Consider the following 20,450-nt stretch of genomic DNA (forward strand, 5'->3'; position numbering starts at 1 on the left):
TAGCTTCAATTTTTTTTATTCTCAAGAATGTTTTACATGTATACAAAGATATATGATCATATCCATGCTTCATTTTCTTTTCCAACTCTCCCTTTAGCCCAGCAGCTGTCAACTGCTTTGCGATCTCTTTGCTTTCAACATGGCTGATGTCCCATGTCTTCTTATCTGAGTATTTTCTTCCCAAATTGCTGCTGTATACCATCATCCTTGACAAACAGCCTCTTCCTCATTTTTGCTTGAGAACTTTGGCCTTCATCCCATGGTCAGTTTTCCTCCGTATGTAGCTTTGTGGGTCTCACTTGCATTTTGCCATATTCATTAAATCTCTATTTTAGTAGAAATCATCTTGGTAAACTGTTAAGGATTTCAGATGTTTTTAAAGCAGCAATTTTCAATTTGTAGAACCAAATTTACAAGTATACAATGTATAACAGTTGTTTAAAGGTAAGGTAGACCACACTAAAAGACTATTTATGTACAAAGACTTCCAGGAAAAATCACATAGAAGCCATGTTTTGTTTGTTTGTTTGTTTGTTTGTTTTAAAATCTTAATTATGGATTCTGCTAAAACTAGTTATGTGACTATAGGCATATTAACCTCTTGAAGTTTCTGTCAGTCCCCTTAGAGAATGGAAGTGTGCATGCCATCCTGAAAGCTATAGAACATAGTAAATGTGCCCAAATGAGAGGATATTTGAGCAACCAGAGGAAAGAGAGCTGAGAATTCACCTGGATATTTTCCCAATGTTTCTGAATATATTTCCACCAAGGAGACAGTGTGGTAAACATAATCACAGATTCTTAACATGGTATTGTTGTTAAACTTTCTTTCAATCTTCATTTTCTTCATTTTCTTTCTTTGATATTTACTTTTTATGTCATCTAAGTATCTTTATGTCATCTAAGTAAAGTGGCTTCATGTAAATACAGTTCAAAGCAGCAGAGCATCCTTCATAAGCATACCTCATGCTTAACGTTAGCTTAGGAATTCCACAATACTTTGAAGTGTGTGTGTGTGTGTGTGTGTGTGTGTGTGTGTGTGTGTGTGTGTGTTGCGGCAGCTCGACGCTTCTCAAGGTTCCTTCTGCTGCAGCCTGGCCTCAGGCTGGTTGGCAAGCCTGGCAGTTTCTCCAGGATTAAACTACAGCTGCCTGGTGTCTGCTTGCTGGAAGGACTGGACTGTAGCTGCCAGTTCGCATTTGGTATCTGCTTGCCTAGAGGACTTGTCTGCAGCTGCTGAGTTGTATTTGGTGTTTGCTATAGGACCGAACTGCTGCCAAAGAAGCTCAACCTCACCCCCAAAGAACTCTTATGAACAGGTCCACATCCCCATATCCTAATAACGTTTCTGTTCCATTACCTCTGCTGGGTGGTGGGCGAGAGGAGAGGTTGAACCCTTATTGAAGTAGGTTGCAAAAATGTATGCCTACAGATTTCTCATTTGGTTTAAGTTTGGTTCGGTTTTGCTTTTTCCCTAGCCACTTGACGTTTCCACGAGTCACAGCTCTGACCTCAGCAACTGAAGTCTGAAAGAAGGTAAAGATTGCAAGGCAGACAAAGCAAAGGTTGAGGTGGGTAGCAAACAGAAGCACACTGTCATGGCAAATATCTGCCTAGCGTGTATGCAGATCTAAGACCATGACCTAAAATCACACCATACCAAGGTGGGGAGCTGGGTACCAACTCGCCAGAGCGGTTAAAGAGAGTGCCAGCCCTCCTCTTTAGGGCAGGCTTTTAGACCACCAGGACGATCTGTTCTGCCCTTCATGTCAATGAGGAAATATGCCCATCAGTGATTCCCACTCTCCAGCACTTGAGCGCACAGCAAACGCCAGCCACATGGCCAGTGAACATCCACAGCCCCCATAATTCATCCCCCAACCCTGAGTTTTAAAGATGTGCACTGCACGGTCTTTGCATACTCTAGAACTTCACAGAAATGAAAGTAAAATTTTCCCACAATCCTCTCACCTGTGTTTTTCTAAAAAGTATGCATTGGCTCCTTTTGCCCTCTGTGAACACAGAAGAAACCACTGCCTGTGCACATGTCGGTGTGCAGTGATAATCTTTCTAGAAAGTTCTGGCTTCCTGCCGCGGTCGCTTTACTCCAGGAAATTGTGACGTCCCGATTGTTCCTCCAAAGCTTTGAGAACAGCCAGGTGACTGCCTTGCCCCAAGCATTATACCTGTAGCGAGGATAAATCACGCATCTTTCCCGAGTTTGATCTTAGAGCTAGCCCAACTTCTATTAGGTTTCAGCCTCTCAAATCCAAATCTTGTGGTGGAACCTGTCTAGGAAGTTTGACGTTTCTAACCACAGTTTAACCACATTCTTTGCTCTCACCTCCTGACCTTTCGACCAGGAAAGAGAGCAATCAGTTGCTGGTGCTCCCTCCCACACCTAGTTGCCTGGGTCCTGGAGGCATCTTCCCAGCGGGGCATCTCTGAGCTTGGTGGCTCTGCACTGGCAGCGGGCCCTGCTCAGCAAAGAAAGAACAATCTGGACTCTGTTCTCAATTAGGTCGAGTGTGTAACCCTCGGGGGCAGGCACAGGCTCCCCCCTGCTCTCCTGTACGTTAATGGCCTCGTCTGGTGCTCCCACAGCTGGGAGCCAGGTGGGGCAAGAGTCCAGAAACACTCTTGCATTCCCTGGACAAGCTGCTGAGACCTTCTGACAACAGTCCTTCCAAAGGCCGTGGTTCCTCCCTCCTCCCAGACTTGGAATAAGGAATGCTGGCATAATTCTGTTTTTGTTTTTTGTTTGACTCCTTCAATGCTACCTCTGAAATATTAAGCTTTTCCCAGAAGGAACTGGCATTTGCCCTAAGCACATGATACTGATACTGCCTAGGAGGTCATGTGGATCCACCCAGAGGAATTCTGGATGTAAGCATAAGGCTAGAATAATGTCTGCCAGTGAGATCTTATCCTAAGAATCTAAACTTAGATGTTCTGACAATCTAAAACCAAAGTGATCTATTTTTTTTCATTATAATGTACTTATATCTGTTTGTCTGTCTGTCTGTCTTTCATTCTATGTGTGTGCAGATTGAAAGCTGAAAACAAAACTGGGGTTCTCTGTAAGAGCAATATTCGACCTTAATCATGGAGTCACTGCTCCAGCCTCTAAAGTTTGCCTGATTGAATTGTGAATTTATTGCTCAGTCAGACTTTGATAAGCATCTTCTAGAACTGGAACAAGCAGGAAGTGTGCTCCTCAAAGAAAGCTATATTTTGTTTGAAGATTATTTTTAATCCATTAAAAGAAATCTAAAGTCTGGTTATGTAAAATTCCCACTCAAAGGGAGAATTTTTAAAATACAATAAGTCCTACCATTGGAAACCTTGCCTGGTTACAGAAAATGGCCTTCCATTCAGGGTCCTTATGCCATGTTAGGCCTGGGAGGCCTGCTCTTTTCTGAAGGAAAATGGAGGAATAGCGGGTCTGAGGGAGAGGGGTATTGAGAGTGGGGACTGGAAGGAAAAAAGGGAGGGGAAACTGGCTGGGATATAATATGAAAGAATAATAAATGAAGGAGGAAGAGGAGGAGGAGGAGGAGGAGGAGGAGGAGGAGGAGGAGAAGAAGAAGAAGAAGAAGAAGAAGAAGAACAACAACAACAACAACAACAACAACAACAAAAACAACAGCAGCAGCAGCAACTACTACTACTACGACCAGGGCTGGAAAGATGGCTCTACAGTTCAAAACCCTTGCTGCTCTCCTAGAGCACTAGGATTTGTTCCAGCACCCAGATGGCAGCTCACAAGTTTTTAATTCTAGTTCCAGGGAAGTCAACACCATCTTCTAGCCTTCACAGGAACAAAAGTGGTACACAGTCATACGTGCAAGCAAAGCGCTTACACAAATGGTAAAAATAACATAAAACGACAGTTACTGATGCCCAGGCCTCTTTCTATGCATCACTCCATGCTGAGTCTTCTGCTCTAAGGTAGGCTGCATCCTCCAGCTGTTAAAAGCACCAGTGGGTTCCAGTGAGAGGCCAGCTTTCAAGGGCTGGGGCCTTCAAGGGTTCAGCAGCCAAGAGGACTTACTGCTCTTGCAAGGGACAGACAGAGTTTGATTCCAAGCACCCACATTGGATGGCTCCCAACTCTCTGTAGCTCCAATGTCAGGGGATCTAAACCCTCCTCTCACTTCCAAAGGCAGCTTCATACATGTGTTGCACATACACATACACACAGGCATCCACACATGCACAAAATAAATCTTGGTGGGGATGAGGGGAAGAAAAAATTTATTTTGACTCCAGTAAGGAGCCTGCACCCAAGCAATTGGTTCAGCACTAACTAACAATAACTGAAACATCTGTAGGTCTTCATTTGGATTCAGTGTTCTAAAGTATATCTATTTACCTGAGCAGAGGGGAAATCAAGACTTCCATTAAGCACCACAACTCCAGTGACTCTGCCTGGAGACTGGACAAGAAGCTGAAGCACTCATCCTTTATATTTGTTTACTCAAGTTTTTCAATGAAAGTTTTTGGCCATAAATTCAAAGAGCGAATTCCTTTTATCCTTCTACCATCATTTTTGTCTAAATAAATCTGCATATTTAACACTCAATAAATGGATAGCTTCACTTGAACAAAGCAGAGGACCTGATGTTCTGTCCCTGCCCATGGAAAAGTCAAGGGTATGTGTCCACAGTCCCAGTTTTCCAGGGACAGAGGCAGGCAGATCCTGGAGTCTCCCAGGCTAGCCAGACAAGCTAACGACAAGGCTTCACATTCAGTGTGAGACCTTGTCTCAAAAGTCAGCTAGCAGATAGCAAGGCACTGAGGTAGATAGACACACGGCATTGACTCAGCTAGCAGATAACAAGGCACTGAAGTAGATAGACACACGGCATTGACTCAGCTAGCAGATAGCAAGGCACTGAAGTAGATAGACACACGGCATTGACCTGTAGCCTCCAAATTCACATGCTTGGGAGAGTGCATCTGCATACAGGCATGCATGCACACATACACACACCACAAGGGCAAGCACAGAACTAAGTAGATAAATAAATATTGTAGGAAAAAGGGTGTTTTATTCTATGAGTTAAAGCACATATACATCCCTGCAACCCAGAGAATCCTATTGAAAAATAGAACACCCCACCCTCAGAAAACTCCCCACAAGATCCATTAAAATAAGCTGTCCCGAGATCATCACTGCTGTGTCTCAGCTTAAGTTACAGATTTCTCTTCTATATAAAAGAAATATAATCCATCACATTATAAGTATTCTTCTGTGCCTGGTGTTTCTCTGAATGCAAAACATAGATTTATCCATTCTTATTCATGACTGCACCTTCATGGAAGAATGTGAGCCAGTAGAGGTTGTATCCCATGGCATAGAAGGAGTAGCTAACATTGAATGTTAGACATCACAAACCACAAATCAATTTACCAGTTAGTGGAATCTGGGCTAGTTTCAGTTGGGGGCTATTATGAATTACGATGACCTCTGTGGACGTGTGTTTTCATGTCTAATAAATTCCTGGAATTGAAACTGAAAAGGCAGAGATGTGTGAGATGAATTATTTTTTTAAAGTTGAGTGTGGTGACACACATCTGCAATCCCAGCAGGCAGGAAGCTGAATCTAAAGAAGTGGTTCTCAACCTGTGGGTCGCGACCCCCTCGGGTTCTTATATCAGATAATCCTGCACACTTGAGATTTACATTATGATTCACTACGGTAGCAAGATTACAGTTATGAGGTAGCAATGAAATAATTTGATGAGTCACAACACGAACAAATATATTTAAGGGTTGCAGCATTAGGAAGGTGGAGAATTACTGAGCAAGAGGATCAGCAGTTAGGAACTAGCCTAGTCTTCAGGACGAGACTACATCTCACAAGTAAATGAAGCTCAGAATCTTGCCACATTTCCCCCAAAGCAGAAGCAGCCCTTTATCTTTCTACTAAGAGTATGCAAGAGTCTGGGTACTTACACATCTTCATGGGCTCTTCATGTTATCTAGTTTTTAATTACAGCCATATTGGTTGGAGTTGTCTTACCACCCATCCATGATGGTAGTTTTAATACTCAACTTGCCACAATCTAATATCATGTGTGAAGAGAGTCTTAGTGAGGGATTTAGATCAGGCTGCTCTCTGGGCACATCTGTGGGAGGATAAGTCTTCGTTATGTTAATCGATGCAGGAAGACCCAGCCCGCGATACACTGCATCTTTCCCTTGGACTGGGTTCTGAATCCTGTGAGAGTAGAAACTATAAGCAGAGCATAGTAGGCAAGCGTGTGTTCATTCTTTCTCTCCTCTGGACTGTGGGTGGGACCAGGTGCTTCAAGTTCCTGCCTTGACTTCCATGCAGTGATGGGACCTTGAATGACAAGCTGAATAAGCCCTTTCTTCCCTAAAGTTGCCTTTGGGTGGACATTTGTCACAATGACAGATCTTCCCAAAGTCATAGGAGATAGACAGAGTGGAGAATGTGGAAAGCAAGGAGCCAGTGTGTTCAAACAAATGCAGCCGTATTGTTGTTGGGTTTTTTTTGTTTTTGTTTTTGTTTTGTTTTTTCGAGACAGGGTTTCTCTGTATAGCTCTGGCTGTCCTGGAACTCACTTTGTAGACCAGGCTGGCCTGACACTCATTGGTTTTTAAAATTAAAGAAATTTTGTCATTTGAAACTACATAGCTGAACTTGGAAGACATTGCTCTAAGTGTATTAAATCAGGCTCTGAAACCCTGTTTTATACGCACTCACTTCTATGCAGAAGGTAAAACACAAAATGTCTGGAACAGAGAATGTAATCATGGCTGTCAGCCCTGGGGAAGGGGTTCCCGTGAGGATGTGTTGGTGAAATGATACAAAGCTTCAGGTAGGAGGCAACAGTTCACGCAGTCTGTGATGGCTTGGATGAGAAGTGTTCCCCATAGGCTCAGGTTTGAACTCTTGATTGCCAGTAGGGGGCGCTGTCAGCAGAAGCAGCACAGTCTTCGTGGAAGTACATCATTTGGTAAAGGCTTTGAGAGTTCATAGTCTCATCCTATGGACCTACTTACAGCTCACTGCTTCATGTTTGTGTTTTAAAATGTGTTGGGAGGGAAAAGAAAGCAATCACAAGTGGGGAGGTAGGTAGGGACCTGGGAGAGAAAGTGGACAGGGGTTGGTGAGAAGTGGAGGGAAGAGATGAGCCTGATCTGGTATTGAGTGAGAGAAAAGGACTGAAGTCCTGAGGTCCAGCAGAAAGAATGGAAACAGGCAACCTCAGGAAATAGGAGGTTGGGGGAACCCTCCAGAATGCACCAGAGACCTGGGAGGTGAGAGACTCTCAGGACTCAAAGAGTGGAATCTTAGATGAAATGCCTGACAGTAGGGAGAGAAACTTATAGAGCCCACCTCCAGCAGGAAGACAGGGCATCAAGTGAGGGGTGGGGTTGCCATCCCACAGTCACAACTCTGACCCATAATTGTTCCTGTCTGAAAGAATTACAGGGATGGAAATGGAGAGGAGCCTGAGGAAAAGAAGGTCCAGTGACAGACCCAAAGTGGGATCCAGCTCAAGGGGAGGTCCCAAGGCCTGACACTATTACTGAGACTATGGAGCGCTCACAAAAAGGGACCTATCGTGACTGCCTTCTGAAAGACCCAACAAGCAGCTGAAAGAGTCAGATGCAGATATTTGCACCAACTAATAGACAGAAGCAGCTGACCCCTGCTGTTGAATTAGGGAAGGCAGAAAGGAGCTGAGGAGAAGGGTGATGCTGTAGGAGGACCAGCAGTCTCAATGAATCTTAACCCCCGAGATCTCTCAAACACTGGACCACCAAACAGACAGCATATACCAGCTGATATGAGGCCCCCAGCACACATACAGTAGAGGACTGCTGGGTCTGTGTTCATTCAGAGATGATGCACCTAACCCTCAAGAGACTGGAAGCTCCATGGAGTTTAGAGATCAGGTGGGGTGTGGGGTGGGGGCATCCACATGGAGACAGGGTGAGGAGGAGGTATGGCATGTGGAGCAGTCAGAGGGTGGATGGGGGGGTGTTGGGGAATGGAATATGGAGTGCAAAAAATAAATAATTTAAATAAATTAAAAACAGTGTGATCTCTCAGCTCCCTGCTTGTGCCACCATGCCTGATACACGTTGTCCTCCATGCCCGCCATCAGCATCGTGCCTCCCCACTGTTGTGGACTGTGGACTGTAAGCCAAAACAACACTTCCTTCTCTAAGCTGATATTTGACCACAACGACAGAGAACGAACTCATATATGGTCTTATAGCAGTTACTCTTCATTGTCCGCTTGACTGGATTTGATACCACCTAGGCAACACACCTCTGGTTGTGTCTGTGTTTCTGGGGTCTAGGGAGGGAAGATTATGGGCGGTACAGTGTAATGGGCTGGGGTCCTAAAATTAACCGTAGACACAGGACGTTTCTGTATCTTGATATCCCCAGATGTGATCAAGGTCTTTTTGCCACAGACATAAACCACTCCCACGTCATGCCTCATGCCTTCCTTGCCGTAACAGACTGTGCCGCCTGCCAGGGACATCCAGGGTGCTGTCATCTACGGTTGTGTCAGGCCATGGTTATTGCTGTCAGGCTGCATCCAGCCCACAGGCTGCAGCTCAGACATTCCTGCAGCAATGAGCCAAAGTGAATCCTATGGCTCCCGTCCAGTGCCTTAATCAGGTATTTTGCCCTGGCACCTTTGAAAGCAACTAAAACAGGTCTGTTGTACCACTTGGGGACTAGAGTTAATAAGAAAATATTATATGTTGGAAAATTGATTGGAGAACATGGTCTAAGTGTTCTTACCACACAGAATAGAATGTCTATAAACTAAACTAAGCATATTTACCCATCTCACACACACACACACACACACACACACACACACACACACCAAAGCACTATATTGTACACCATAAGTATACACAATTTTATCTCTTTAAAAGTTTTTAAAGGCAGGGGCTGGGGATATATTTAGTGGTAAAATGTCTGCTCCCAAAGCTTGAGTGCCAGGGTTCTGAACCTTGCCACCACATAAAGGCCATGTGTGGGATTTATAACCCATTTATAACGCAAGAACTGGGGCTTAGGGACAGGGAAGCACAACAAAACATGACATAGATGTTCCTAGCTCCATGCCCATCCAACTTAGCCAATCAGCGTTCTTCAAGCTCAATAAACCCCAACACAAAAGAAAGAAAGAAAGAAAGAAAGAAAGAAAGAAAGAAAGAAAGAAAGAAAGGTGGAGAGAGGAATGTGTCCAACACCAATCTCTGGCCTCCACACAAATGTATATACACATAATCACACACACACACACACACACACACACACACACACATTAAAAACTTTTAAAATATGAGTAGTTGTTAAATGAACTGTAAGTAAAACTGATTCCTAAAGCAACACGACTTACACCGATCAAACGTGTTTAACAACGTTTAGATCTTGAAGATTCCCTCCTTAAAGCAGAATCACCTAGGGGGAAAGCCCCAAGGTTGACTATATTCTGAGACAGTTTTTAAGCAGTAGTAATCAAGATTTAGGGAGCTAGATCAGATACGGAGGACAATGGCGCCCCCTCGTGGACTCTCGAAGCTGATGCACCAGATGTTCTCAGTCCTTGGAGTGGTATGAGCATGATTCTTTCAAACGTTTGCATTTGTTTTTTGTTTTTGTTTTCTTAAATGACCATCTTCACATTAATTTCAGTGCATTATCCATCACCATGTATCAACTATAGCATGTGGTATTTTGAGGCTGACTTTTAGACAACACACTTTTAGGAAAGCACCCACACATACGTGTGTGTGTGTGTGTGTATAAACATTGAAAATTCAGTGTCATCCTGACAGGCCCAGTGCCCTAAATACCACGAGCGCAGGCTCATCCCTGGCAGAAGCCCTGTCTTTAAGTGGGTCTGGATATGTCCACCTATTTTATGTGTTCCTATGCACATCGTAAGAAATGATGACTGTGATTGACTTTGTCAAGGTTGAAATTATTGCATCATGCAAATTCAATCACCATGATTAGTAGGGGTTGGTTGACTGAAGGATAGTAAGTTTCCAAATGCATACTAATCAGTTTGACACCCTGAAACGTGGTTGCAGCTACATGCTAACGTGCTATGATTAATTATGCTGCTTCTCCATCATTTTCTTCCTCTTTTAGAAGTCTTATGTTACTCCGGGTGGTGCTTAGTTGTAAAATACTAGCACAGAACACCTATGCAGTCTGCTGGATACTAAGATTTTAAATGTAGATTGCACTTATTTTTTCCCATCAATGCTTTGAGGAAGATATTCCATTTTCATAAAAATGATTATGAAAGTTTAGAGGATTGTGACCAGGAATCCTCAGGGCTGCGAGTGATAGCACCTGCATTTGAACTCAAGTACCCCTATCCCACATTTCCTGTTGCTAAAAGTCTGTCTCCCTATGTCTACACAACTTTTATTAAGTGAAATAGCTCAGGAGCAGGAGGGTAGCTCAAGGGTAAGAGTGCTTTCTTTGCCAGGATGAGGACTTGGGTTGGCATTTCCTGCACCCACACAAAAGTCTTAGGCATGACTGAATGCTGGTGCCTCTGTCTTTGGCAAAGAGACAGGTGTCTTCCTGGCCAGTCAGCCTAGAACAAATGATAAGCTTCAAGTTCGTTGGGAGACCCTGTCTCAAAGTAGCAAGACAGACAGTAGGAGCAGTAAAGGACTAGAGGGGACAGCCTGCTCTGGACTGCACACACACGTGTATCCACACACTCATGTGCATACATCATAGACATGCTCATATGCATTCATCACATGTCTACATATCATATACACATGTGCATAAATCGCACACACTCACACACTTGTACAAAGCAGCACACATACTACGTACATGTACATACATCACACATGTACTCAAATACTCATGAGCATCCCCCACTCTCTCTGAAGAATGCACACATGCACATACACCCACACTCACATAAAATGTCTTGACAAGCAATCTTTTTCTATACTTCAGTTTCATTATCTGTACCATCTGTCCTTTCGGCTTGTTTATGCTGCTTGAAAATGTTGCATATGTATAGCAATTGAGCGCACTACCTGGAAGGTGAGATTGTCCACCATCTGAATGTGTCATGCCTTACAGTGGGTGGACTCCCAGCTGTGGTCGTAAATCCGTGTTCTCTAAGGAACCACAGCATTGGCATCTGGGAAGGGCACATAGGTTAGCTAGCCCAGGGAAGCTCTACTTCTCAGTGCCTGATTTGATGAGCAGTCTTAACAGCATCCTCTGCCTTTTAAATTTTCATTTGGCTCGGCAACAGCAACACAAATCCACCTTTAAATATTCTAAATTTACAAATCACATCACCTAATATAGTGTTCACTATCTAAAAATTAGTATGTGTGTGAGTCTCCTTTATAAACAGAAAGTTTTCTTCATATTAAAAAAAAAAAAAAACTGTCTAGCCAGGAAGTGATGGCACATCCCACATTCCAGCATTTGGGAGGTAGAGGCAGGTAGATCTCTGAGACCAGGCTGGTCTACAGAGTGAGTTCCAGGACAGCAAGGACTACACAGAGAAACCCTGTCAGGAAACACTCCCCCTCCCCCAATCTGAAGGATTCCACAACAGACGCTCCAAGAGGCAGCTGTGCGGTCTCCCTGCACACCTGTAGTGAGGAGAAGAAATTCCGAACCAAGCACTATTGGATGATTTCTTCATAGTATGAATGTCCATAAACTTTATTTACACAAATCTACATGATGTAGGGTCACTTGTGGCCAAGCTGTATTCTATGAAATAAATGCCACCCACCACACTTGTAGCTGATAACACCATTATCATAGGACCAAATGGTTAGAGACTCCTGAAATGTGGCCCACTAAGAAAACTCAGAAACATAACATGTGTGAGCTTGCTAACAGGCTAACAAGGCAGATTGTATTATAGAAAGATTTTATTTTATTTTTTAAGTAGAGAACATACACTCTACAATCACAAAATTATCATATAACAAATGCATAAACCAGTAACATAGTCATTTATTATTATTACCAGGTACTATCCACTTTACACAATTATATAATGTGTATATATGTATATATATGAAAAATATGCTTTTTCATATCGCTTGCTGTACAGTGGGTTTGTCTACACCAGTGTCCCCACAGACACCTGAGTAAGGCATTGTGATTACAACCTACAAGGGTGTCTACAAGGTTGCTCTGAGAGCTGGTTTGAATGGCATGTTCCCCATAGACTTGGCCTTGGTTCCCAGTGGGTACTGTTTGGAAGGTGTGGCCTTGGTGGAGGAAGTATGCCATCGCTGCCATTTCCAATTTGCTCTGCATCCTGCCTGCAGTTCAAGGTGTGATTCTGAACTTGCTACTCCAGCCGTCCTGTCTGCCACTACCCAGCCATTACAGACACTTGTCCCTCTGATACAGCATAATATCAATTCACCTTTCTTTGCCTTGGTCATGATGTTCATCACAGTAAAAGAAAAAAAATGAATAAATTCAGCAGTGTGACTCTTCAGCTTCATTTCAACTCCATGGAATCCCTGTTGTATCCGTCTCCTGCCATTGACTGACATTGTTAGTATAACAGTTCATGCTAAGCACATATTTTGGGGAAGAAACTCAAAGACAGTAGAACTGGGAAATACTGTTTAGAAAATATAAAATGGGCTTGGGAGGTGGCTCCGTCGGTAAGATGCCTGCTGTGCAAGCATGAGGACATGCGTTCAGATCCTGAACACCCATGCGAAAGCTAGATGTAGCTGTCCGAAAGCAGGGTACTGATGTAGTCAGTAACCCAGAGCTGGGGAAGTGGAGACGGGCAGACTTCTGGAGCTTAGTGATCAGTCAGCCTATCCAAATTCATGAGCTCCGGGTTCAGTGAGAGACACTGTTGCAACAAGTATGACAGAAGGCAGTGGAGGAAGATATGACATCAGACTCTGGCCTCCCTATGCATCCACATACACATGTCTGTGCACCTGAACAAATACGCACACACCCACATGAATACCTATGTAGGCATACACACACACACACACACACAGAAAACGTGAGATGGAGTAAGGGATAGCTTATAATGGACATGCATCCTGAGCCCAGTGGAATTGTAGGTATCAGGTAGAGTCAGATCAGGCAGCCCTTTCTCTTTTCTGAATAAGTCAGGAGATCATTTCTGTGTTCTGTGCACATGTATAAGCACCACAACTTCCTCAACTCAAGCTAAGCTCAACTGCACCCAAGACCTCACATAGTTAGCTCTGTGCTGTTAGGATTTCCTTTGTCTTCCCAGGATAGTGATCTTCTGTTTCTGTTGTTTAGAGCTCAGTTGAGAATCCCGTGCATAAGAGCAGCACAGAGGACATCTGTCGACTGTGGACAACCATGTACAATGGGGGGATGGAGGGGTGGTGGTGGTGGTGGGGGATAAAAACCAAAGCCACAAATGTTTGAGTCTCATTTGGTGTGGTTTGTATTGATGAGTCCACAGGCACTTATCTTCTTTTCCTTCTGCCATTTAATCACCTCCTGGGGGTTCCAGATAAGAGCTGTAAATGAAATCCGTTCCTCGGCTGGGCAGCTGGGCTGCGTGGAATTCATGACAAAGAGCTGCATTTTGCAAAAGAAAAGAAAAAGTGCTGAATATGGATGCAAGCAGACTGGTTTACACTGACTTATGGTTCTCCACTAACTTGTGGGAAACCCTTGTGTGGGGTCAGTAGTTAGGTAACTGCAGCAGGGGGCGCCTCCGTTGAGTCACAAGAGGCTAACTGCTCAGAATTTCAACTTGGACTGGATTGATACTTCAACTTCTCAGAGTTGCGGGGTGTGGAGGAAGCATCGGAGTCTAGTTGAGAGTTGTCATCCGTAGTGAAGGAGTTAACCAAGTGGATGAACTTTATCTTTGGTCCAATGGACCTGTGGTTTGCTTATTAGAGCTCCGGTAAATGATTGTTAGAGACCTGTCATTGATAGCTGTTGCTGAGGGCTGTTCTTCAAAAGCCCATTGAATCGTCCGTGCTGTGCGGCGGCAAAGCATCACCCCTTAGTCCGTTCCTTAGCCCCAACCGACTCCGTTCTGCCTGGGAAAGGATCTGCCAGACCAAGCAACATGAATGAAGACTACAGTGATACCTATGATAAAATCCAAAAGACGAGCACAGATGAGGCTCCAGACCTGCAGGAGGAAAGTGACGCTCCTTTGTATGACAGAGTCCATGAAGACTCTGAAAATGATCTGTATGCCACCAGGCTAGAATGCCACGAGTACGATTACTTGTCACCTTATGTCTCAAAAAGTGATGAAGCCACCCCAGCCTCCCTGGAGCCAGAAGCAGATGGCTACCTCCTGCCGGATGAGGTGTTTTCAGAGTCCCAGGCGGTTCGGGATGTCTCCATGGGAGACTCACATTCACCAAGCCAGGACCCAGAGCCTCTCTCCTGGGAAGCTCAGGAGAATGGAGGAGCAACCGAGGAAGACGTGCCTTCCTCACACTCACTAAGCCAGGACCCGGAGCGTCTCCCGTGGGAACCTCAGGAGAATGGAGGAGCAACCGAGGAAGGCGTGCCTTCCTCACATTCACTAAGCCAGGACCCGGAGCGTCTCCCGTGGGAACCTCAGGAGAATGGAGGAGCAACGGAGGAAGATGTGCCTTCCTTACTGAGCTTCAGGGTTCAGCACAGCAAGGTGCTTGCCACAAGCCAGGATTCCCCTATCAGCCCTTCTGCTGCTATTGGGTTGGGAGAAAAAGAAGCAGCTACCAGCAACCCTGAGATCTTCCTGTTTGTGAAGGTAAGGGCTGTCTCTGACGGGCACACCTACACAGGGTGAAGCGTTCCTTTCTTTTGCTCTGTGGATCAGGGGACAGTGTATGATGTCCTAGCGAGTGGGTCTCCAGCTATACTTCAGAGAAGATTAAATTGGTCGTTTGGAATAGTGCCAGGACTTCTCAAAATGATCCAAACTAGAAAGTTCATTTCAAGTGTGTGTTTAATCATCGACTTTTATAAACCCCAGGCAAACCACATTCTAAGCATTTAAACAAGTGACCAGAAATTGCTGCTCAAATCTTTACACCTGTGACAAATGTTAACTGCATTTTCATGCTTGGTTAATTTTTTCTCTTTCTTTCTTTCTTTCTTTCTTTCTTTCTTTCTTTCTTTCTTTCTTTCTTTCCTTCTTTCTTCCTTCCTTTCTTTCTTTTTCCTTTTTCTTTTTTCTTTTTTTTAGCAGTGATATTTTTAAAAATGAAACCAAAGCCAGCGAGAGAAAGTCTTATCTCCTTTCAGGCGCTTGAGTCTCCTCCTTCTTGTGTTTCTAAGGTCGCACATACTTCAGATACTTGGTTAGAAAATGCTGTGTCTGTCATCGTGTCTGCTCTGTCAACGCCAATAAAACTCAATATCTGAGGATGTAAAATAGTTTGAGAAGTACCTAGATGCCAACCATGTGTTAATAATTAATGCCTATGATACGGAAACAAAGGCATTTGGTGATCTTTGTATTACAGCGATAATATAAAGGTTATGATTTAGAGTTAAACAAATCATCCAATCTCCTACCAATACAGATAGCAGTCACCTTCATGTGTATATTGCTATTTCTTGTTAACAAAATGAAGGTTGGGAAGATAGCTCAGTGGTTAAAGCTTAGATGCTCAAGTGTGGGGATGGAGGTCAGATCTCCAGAACCCATGTAAATGCCAGGTAGGCACGGCAGTCTGGCTGTAACTCCAGTTCTCCCAAGGCAGAGATAGGAATCTCTGGAGCAAGATGGTTACTAACATTAGCTGAATTATCAAGCTCTGGCTTCACCAGAGAGGCTTTGCCCCAACGAATAAGGTGAAAAACAATTCAAAAGACTGCTGATGTCAGCCTTAATCTTTCATATGCATGTTATGCATGTAGGCGCACACACACACACATGCATCCAAGACATGCACCACATACACACGAGAGAAAAAAGCATGGCTACTCTCGGGCCTGGGATATATCTCAGTTGGTAGAGTTCTTGCCAACATATTCACCACACACTATCCTGAACATCACATAAGACTTCCAGTGCTGGCAGAAATCTAATCTTAGTACTAGAAGGTGGAGACAAGAAGCTCAGAAGTCCAAGGTTATCCTTGGCTATATTCCAGGCTAACTTTCATTCATCTGGTCTTCCCAGCCAGAGTTGTGATGGGCACTGGCTTTATAACATGACAGACAGTAACTGCATGGAGAGAAACTGTAGCCAGCTGTTAACACTAGCAAGAAATATTCAAAAGATGGGTGTATCTATTACTGCTCCTGTGACAAATGGCCGAAACCTTAGTGGCTTAAACAGCTCAGACACTGTCTTACAGCTCTGGGAGATGTGTGTGTGTGTGTGTGTGTGTGTGTGTGTGTGTGTGTGTACATACATACATATACATATATCTATATACACACATGCACATATATATCATGCATATAGTGTGTTCCTATAATCCAAGCACTCAGGAGGATGCTAAACATATGCATATATACATATATATGTACATATCTATCTATCTATCTATCATCTATCTATCCACTGATTAGGGAATGGTAAGGCTGTGCTTTTGAGGTCCAGGACAAACTCTCCATTTTGTCTCCAGCAGCTCCTAGGCTTAAGCTGCTGATGTTGTCTAGCTCTACAACCTTAACTCTTCTATCACTTTCCATGATCATCATGATCCCCTCTTCCTCTCCCCACTCCTCTTACCCCTCCCCTCCTCTTTCTTTTTCCCTTCTCTCCACCCTTCTTCTCTTACATCTCTCTAGTGAGACAAGTATGATTAGGTTGGATCTAATAGTAACCTAGGATAATACCATTTAAAGAGCCATAGGTTTCATCTACAAGTCCATATGCCGACATTATGTAATACTCACAACCCCCAGGAATTAGCATGAGTGTAGTTTTGGCCTCCCATAGAGCAGAGTGTTGAGGATCGGAGAGTGAAAGCGATATGGTTGGGTGTTGAGAAGCAGACAGTGAGGTGAGATGAGGGGCTGCGTTAGCCCCTGGGCATTAAACAGACTCTCACGTCCACTGTGAGTGATGCAGGCAATCTTTGGACAGTTTCAAAGGAAACGCTGGGGGGCTGTTTTTACAGAAAAGACTGTTTTTGGAGAAGGGTAGGCATGGAAGCTGAGGCTGGATTAGATAGTAGGCAAGCAATGAGAGAGAGAGAGAGAGAGAGAGAGAGAGAGAGAGAGAGAGAGAGAGAGAGAGAGACTGTTTGCAAGAAGTAGCCTTGTGATTTGGTGAAGGGTTCAAGGTGGAGTTTAATGAATGAAGAGCCCTGATTATTGATGCAGAGACTTTAGCTATTGAGGGAATGGGGGTGTTCTCTCCCTTTCATCCATCCATGACCCTCTCTCAGGGACGTGTGACTGAGTGAGTAGACTTTTCCAAATGATGCCTGTATGCATGTGTCCAGAGCAGGGAAAGTGGTGGTGGTGGAGGAAGATGCCAGGAGAAAAGCGTTCTTGTATTTTGTCAAATGCCAAGAAAAACAAGTGAACAAATAATGATTTTTTTTAACAAAGGAAAATGGCACAAATACACACCATTTGTCATGGGCAGCAACAATGCCATTAACCAGGGACAGAATGGCTGCCAGAATTAATTATTTGAGAGACAGAAGGAGTCGTATGTACCTCAGGCTGGCCCCCAACTTGCTATGTAGCTGAGAAAGGCATTGAACTTCTGACCTTCCTGCCTCTACCTCCTGAGTACTGGGATTACAAGAATGCACCACTAGGCTGGGTTTTATGCAGTTCTGGTTTTCATTATGCCTCTTAAGCAAGCATTCTGCCAACTCAACTACATTTGAGATTGCAAATTAATTTTTGTTGAATTTTTAGTTTCTCTCCTTTCCAGTTTGTTCACTGGAAAAGTGCATGCTATACGGACATGTCCCTCATATTATTCAGCGTACGGGTATGCTGAATAATAAAAATAGGTAATGCATATGAAGTGCTTGGTACCTTGTCTGATATATATGGTAAGTGTCAATATACAGGGGCCTGAACGATTCAGTCTACTGAATTCGAATCTTACAGAAATAACTTTTAGTGTAAGCAGAATGTCTGTTGCTAGTAAGCACTGAGTACATGATTGTTCTATTCTATTATGAGGGTGTAATGTTGTGGAAAGAACACTGGTCTATTCTTCTGTGTCAATTGTATCCTATGAAATATTCCTGGGTCCAAATTTCCCCATATTTGAAATGCAATCTACTCCAGTTCTTCTGGTCCTTGGTTCCACGGTGCATAGCCCTAACTGTTCATCAGTTGTGTACGCAGATGGAACCTTCAAGCATCCACTCCAGGAGTGTGACAAAAGTGATAATCTCTAGCTTTGGATGTGGTTGAAAAGACTGACCTAGAACCAATACTCCTGTGCACCCGTGGCTCATGTGAAGCCCGTCTCTGCAAAATATTGACAACCATGGTCAACAGAGCCCGTCTGTGATTAAACCACTCAGGAGTTCCACATGAAGAGATAAACGGCTTGTGGGAGGAATAGGTTTGAGCAGAACTAAAATTTTTCATAGGAAATGTAAATCATGTCATCCTGAAGGCAAGTGACATAACATAAGTGAGCATATTTGGTATCTTTGAGACTCATAGTCATGAGCTTGTAATACACTGATTCTCAACCTGTGGTTCATAGCAGATATCCTGCATATCAGATATTTACATTATGACTTATAGCAGCAACAAAATTAGTTATGAAGTGGCAATGAAATAATGTTATGGTTGGGGATCACCACAACATGAGAACTGTATTAAAGGGTCACAGCATCAGGAATGCTGGTCAGCGGCAAGCTGGGACTCTGGCTACTCAATCAAGGGCATTTTCCTATCTGGCTTTAATTTGGTCCTGTGGAGTCTTGTTTGTGGTTTTGCTGTTGTTTGTTTTTCCAGGCAGAGTCTCATGTAGCCTAGGATGGCCTCAAACTCATTAGGGACCCGAGGATAACCTGAAACTCCTGATCTTCCTGTCTCTGCTTCCTAAGTGCTGGGATCACAGCTGTGTACCACCGTCATGAGCTCAGAAGTTGTTTTTCTAAAGGAATGATTTTTGTTATAACTTGACTCGGGGTAGTAAGACATTTCACTGAATAGTTTTATTGCTATAGATTAATAATAAAAAAATGTTCCACAAGCATTTTATTGAGGCTCATAATATCAGGAGCTTGTTGTGATGCCAAGGGTCATGGAATTCAAGATATGCTATGTTGACAACCTAATTCATATGATCATAGAATGTTAGAATTAGAATTAAAAATAATAAGCAACATACATATTTACCAAGTTCTCTTAAATGGTAATGTTTTACACATTTTATGTTATACAAATATATTCTTAATTACTACACTGATATAATCTGTAAGTGAAAGAATGGATGCAGATTGTGGATGAGTGCTGACTTTTTCTGTTGAGATGTGCAGTGTAAAAGATCACATGGATTCATAGGCCTTTGTATCGGTCAGGATTCTCTAACATCACAGAACTCAGGGAATGCATCTATATGTGTACATAGAAAGGGGATTTTTTGGAATGACTTACAGGATATAGTCCAGCTAATCCAACAGTGGCTGGCTATGAATGGAAAGACCCTGAATCTAGTAGTTGCTCAGTGCCACAAAGCTGGCTGTCTTCAGCATATGTTGAAATCCAGAAGTAGTTTCCAATGCCATTGAGGGAACGGATGTGCTAGCCAGGCAAGGACAAGCAGGCAAAGAGCAAAAGCTCCCTTCTTCTATGTTCTTATATAGGCATCCAGTCAAAGGCATGGACCAGACAGTAAAGGCATTGAGTCTTCCCACCTCAAGACCCAAATTAAAAGCTTCTGTCTTCCAGCCTTAAGACCCAGATTAAAGATGTGTGTCTTCCCTACCTCAAAGGTCTGAACTAGAAGTGGACTCACCCACTTCAAACCAAGGGACAAATCTCTCACAGGTGTGCCCTTTACTTCTGGATTGTAGTTCATTTCAGATAGTTGTGTTGACAACCAGGAACAGCCATCACAGCCTTCCTTCTCCCCTGCTACAGGGAGGCATGGGGCTTTTTTCTTGGCCAGTGCCTGATAAGATCAGGTCTCCAGTATCCAAGTTTTACCTACAGATTTTCCTAAGTATCCCATTGAATCCATTTGTCTCTAAGGTGAACAAGGTTTATCGTTGCTGGTGAGAAACTATAAAACCTTATTGAGCAATGAGAGAGGGGAAGCTGGACCTGGATGCTGGGCCACACAGCCCAGCTAAAGCTAGAAAAGGGTAGCCCCCTCAGCACACAGCAGAGGAACACAAGAATATGACTTACATTCCTGAGGTTGGGTGGGCAGGAGTCCATGGAGGTGCCAGAGAGTGAAGATGGAGAGCTAATATGTCACTTTACCTACAAACTAAGGAACATGGA

At 43.6% G+C, this 20,450-nt stretch overlaps 1 protein-coding gene across 1 annotated transcript in view; it reads left to right on the plus strand.

The window, feature by feature from the left end:
* Positions 1-14,027: 14,027 nt before the first annotated feature.
* Positions 14,028-20,450, plus strand: part of Clic5 (chloride intracellular channel 5) — a 149,718-nt gene continuing 143,295 nt past the window's right edge. The window contains exon 1 of the mRNA XM_029471464.1: positions 14,028-14,805. Coding sequence (XP_029327324.1) covers positions 14,125-14,805 — 681 coding nt within the window. The 5' untranslated portion in view covers positions 14,028-14,124. The remainder of the gene's footprint in view (positions 14,806-20,450) is intronic.

The sequence above is a fragment of the Mus caroli genome, chromosome 17 (assembly GCF_900094665.2).
Source record: "Mus caroli chromosome 17, CAROLI_EIJ_v1.1, whole genome shotgun sequence".
Taxonomy (NCBI): domain Eukaryota; kingdom Metazoa; phylum Chordata; class Mammalia; order Rodentia; family Muridae; genus Mus; species Mus caroli.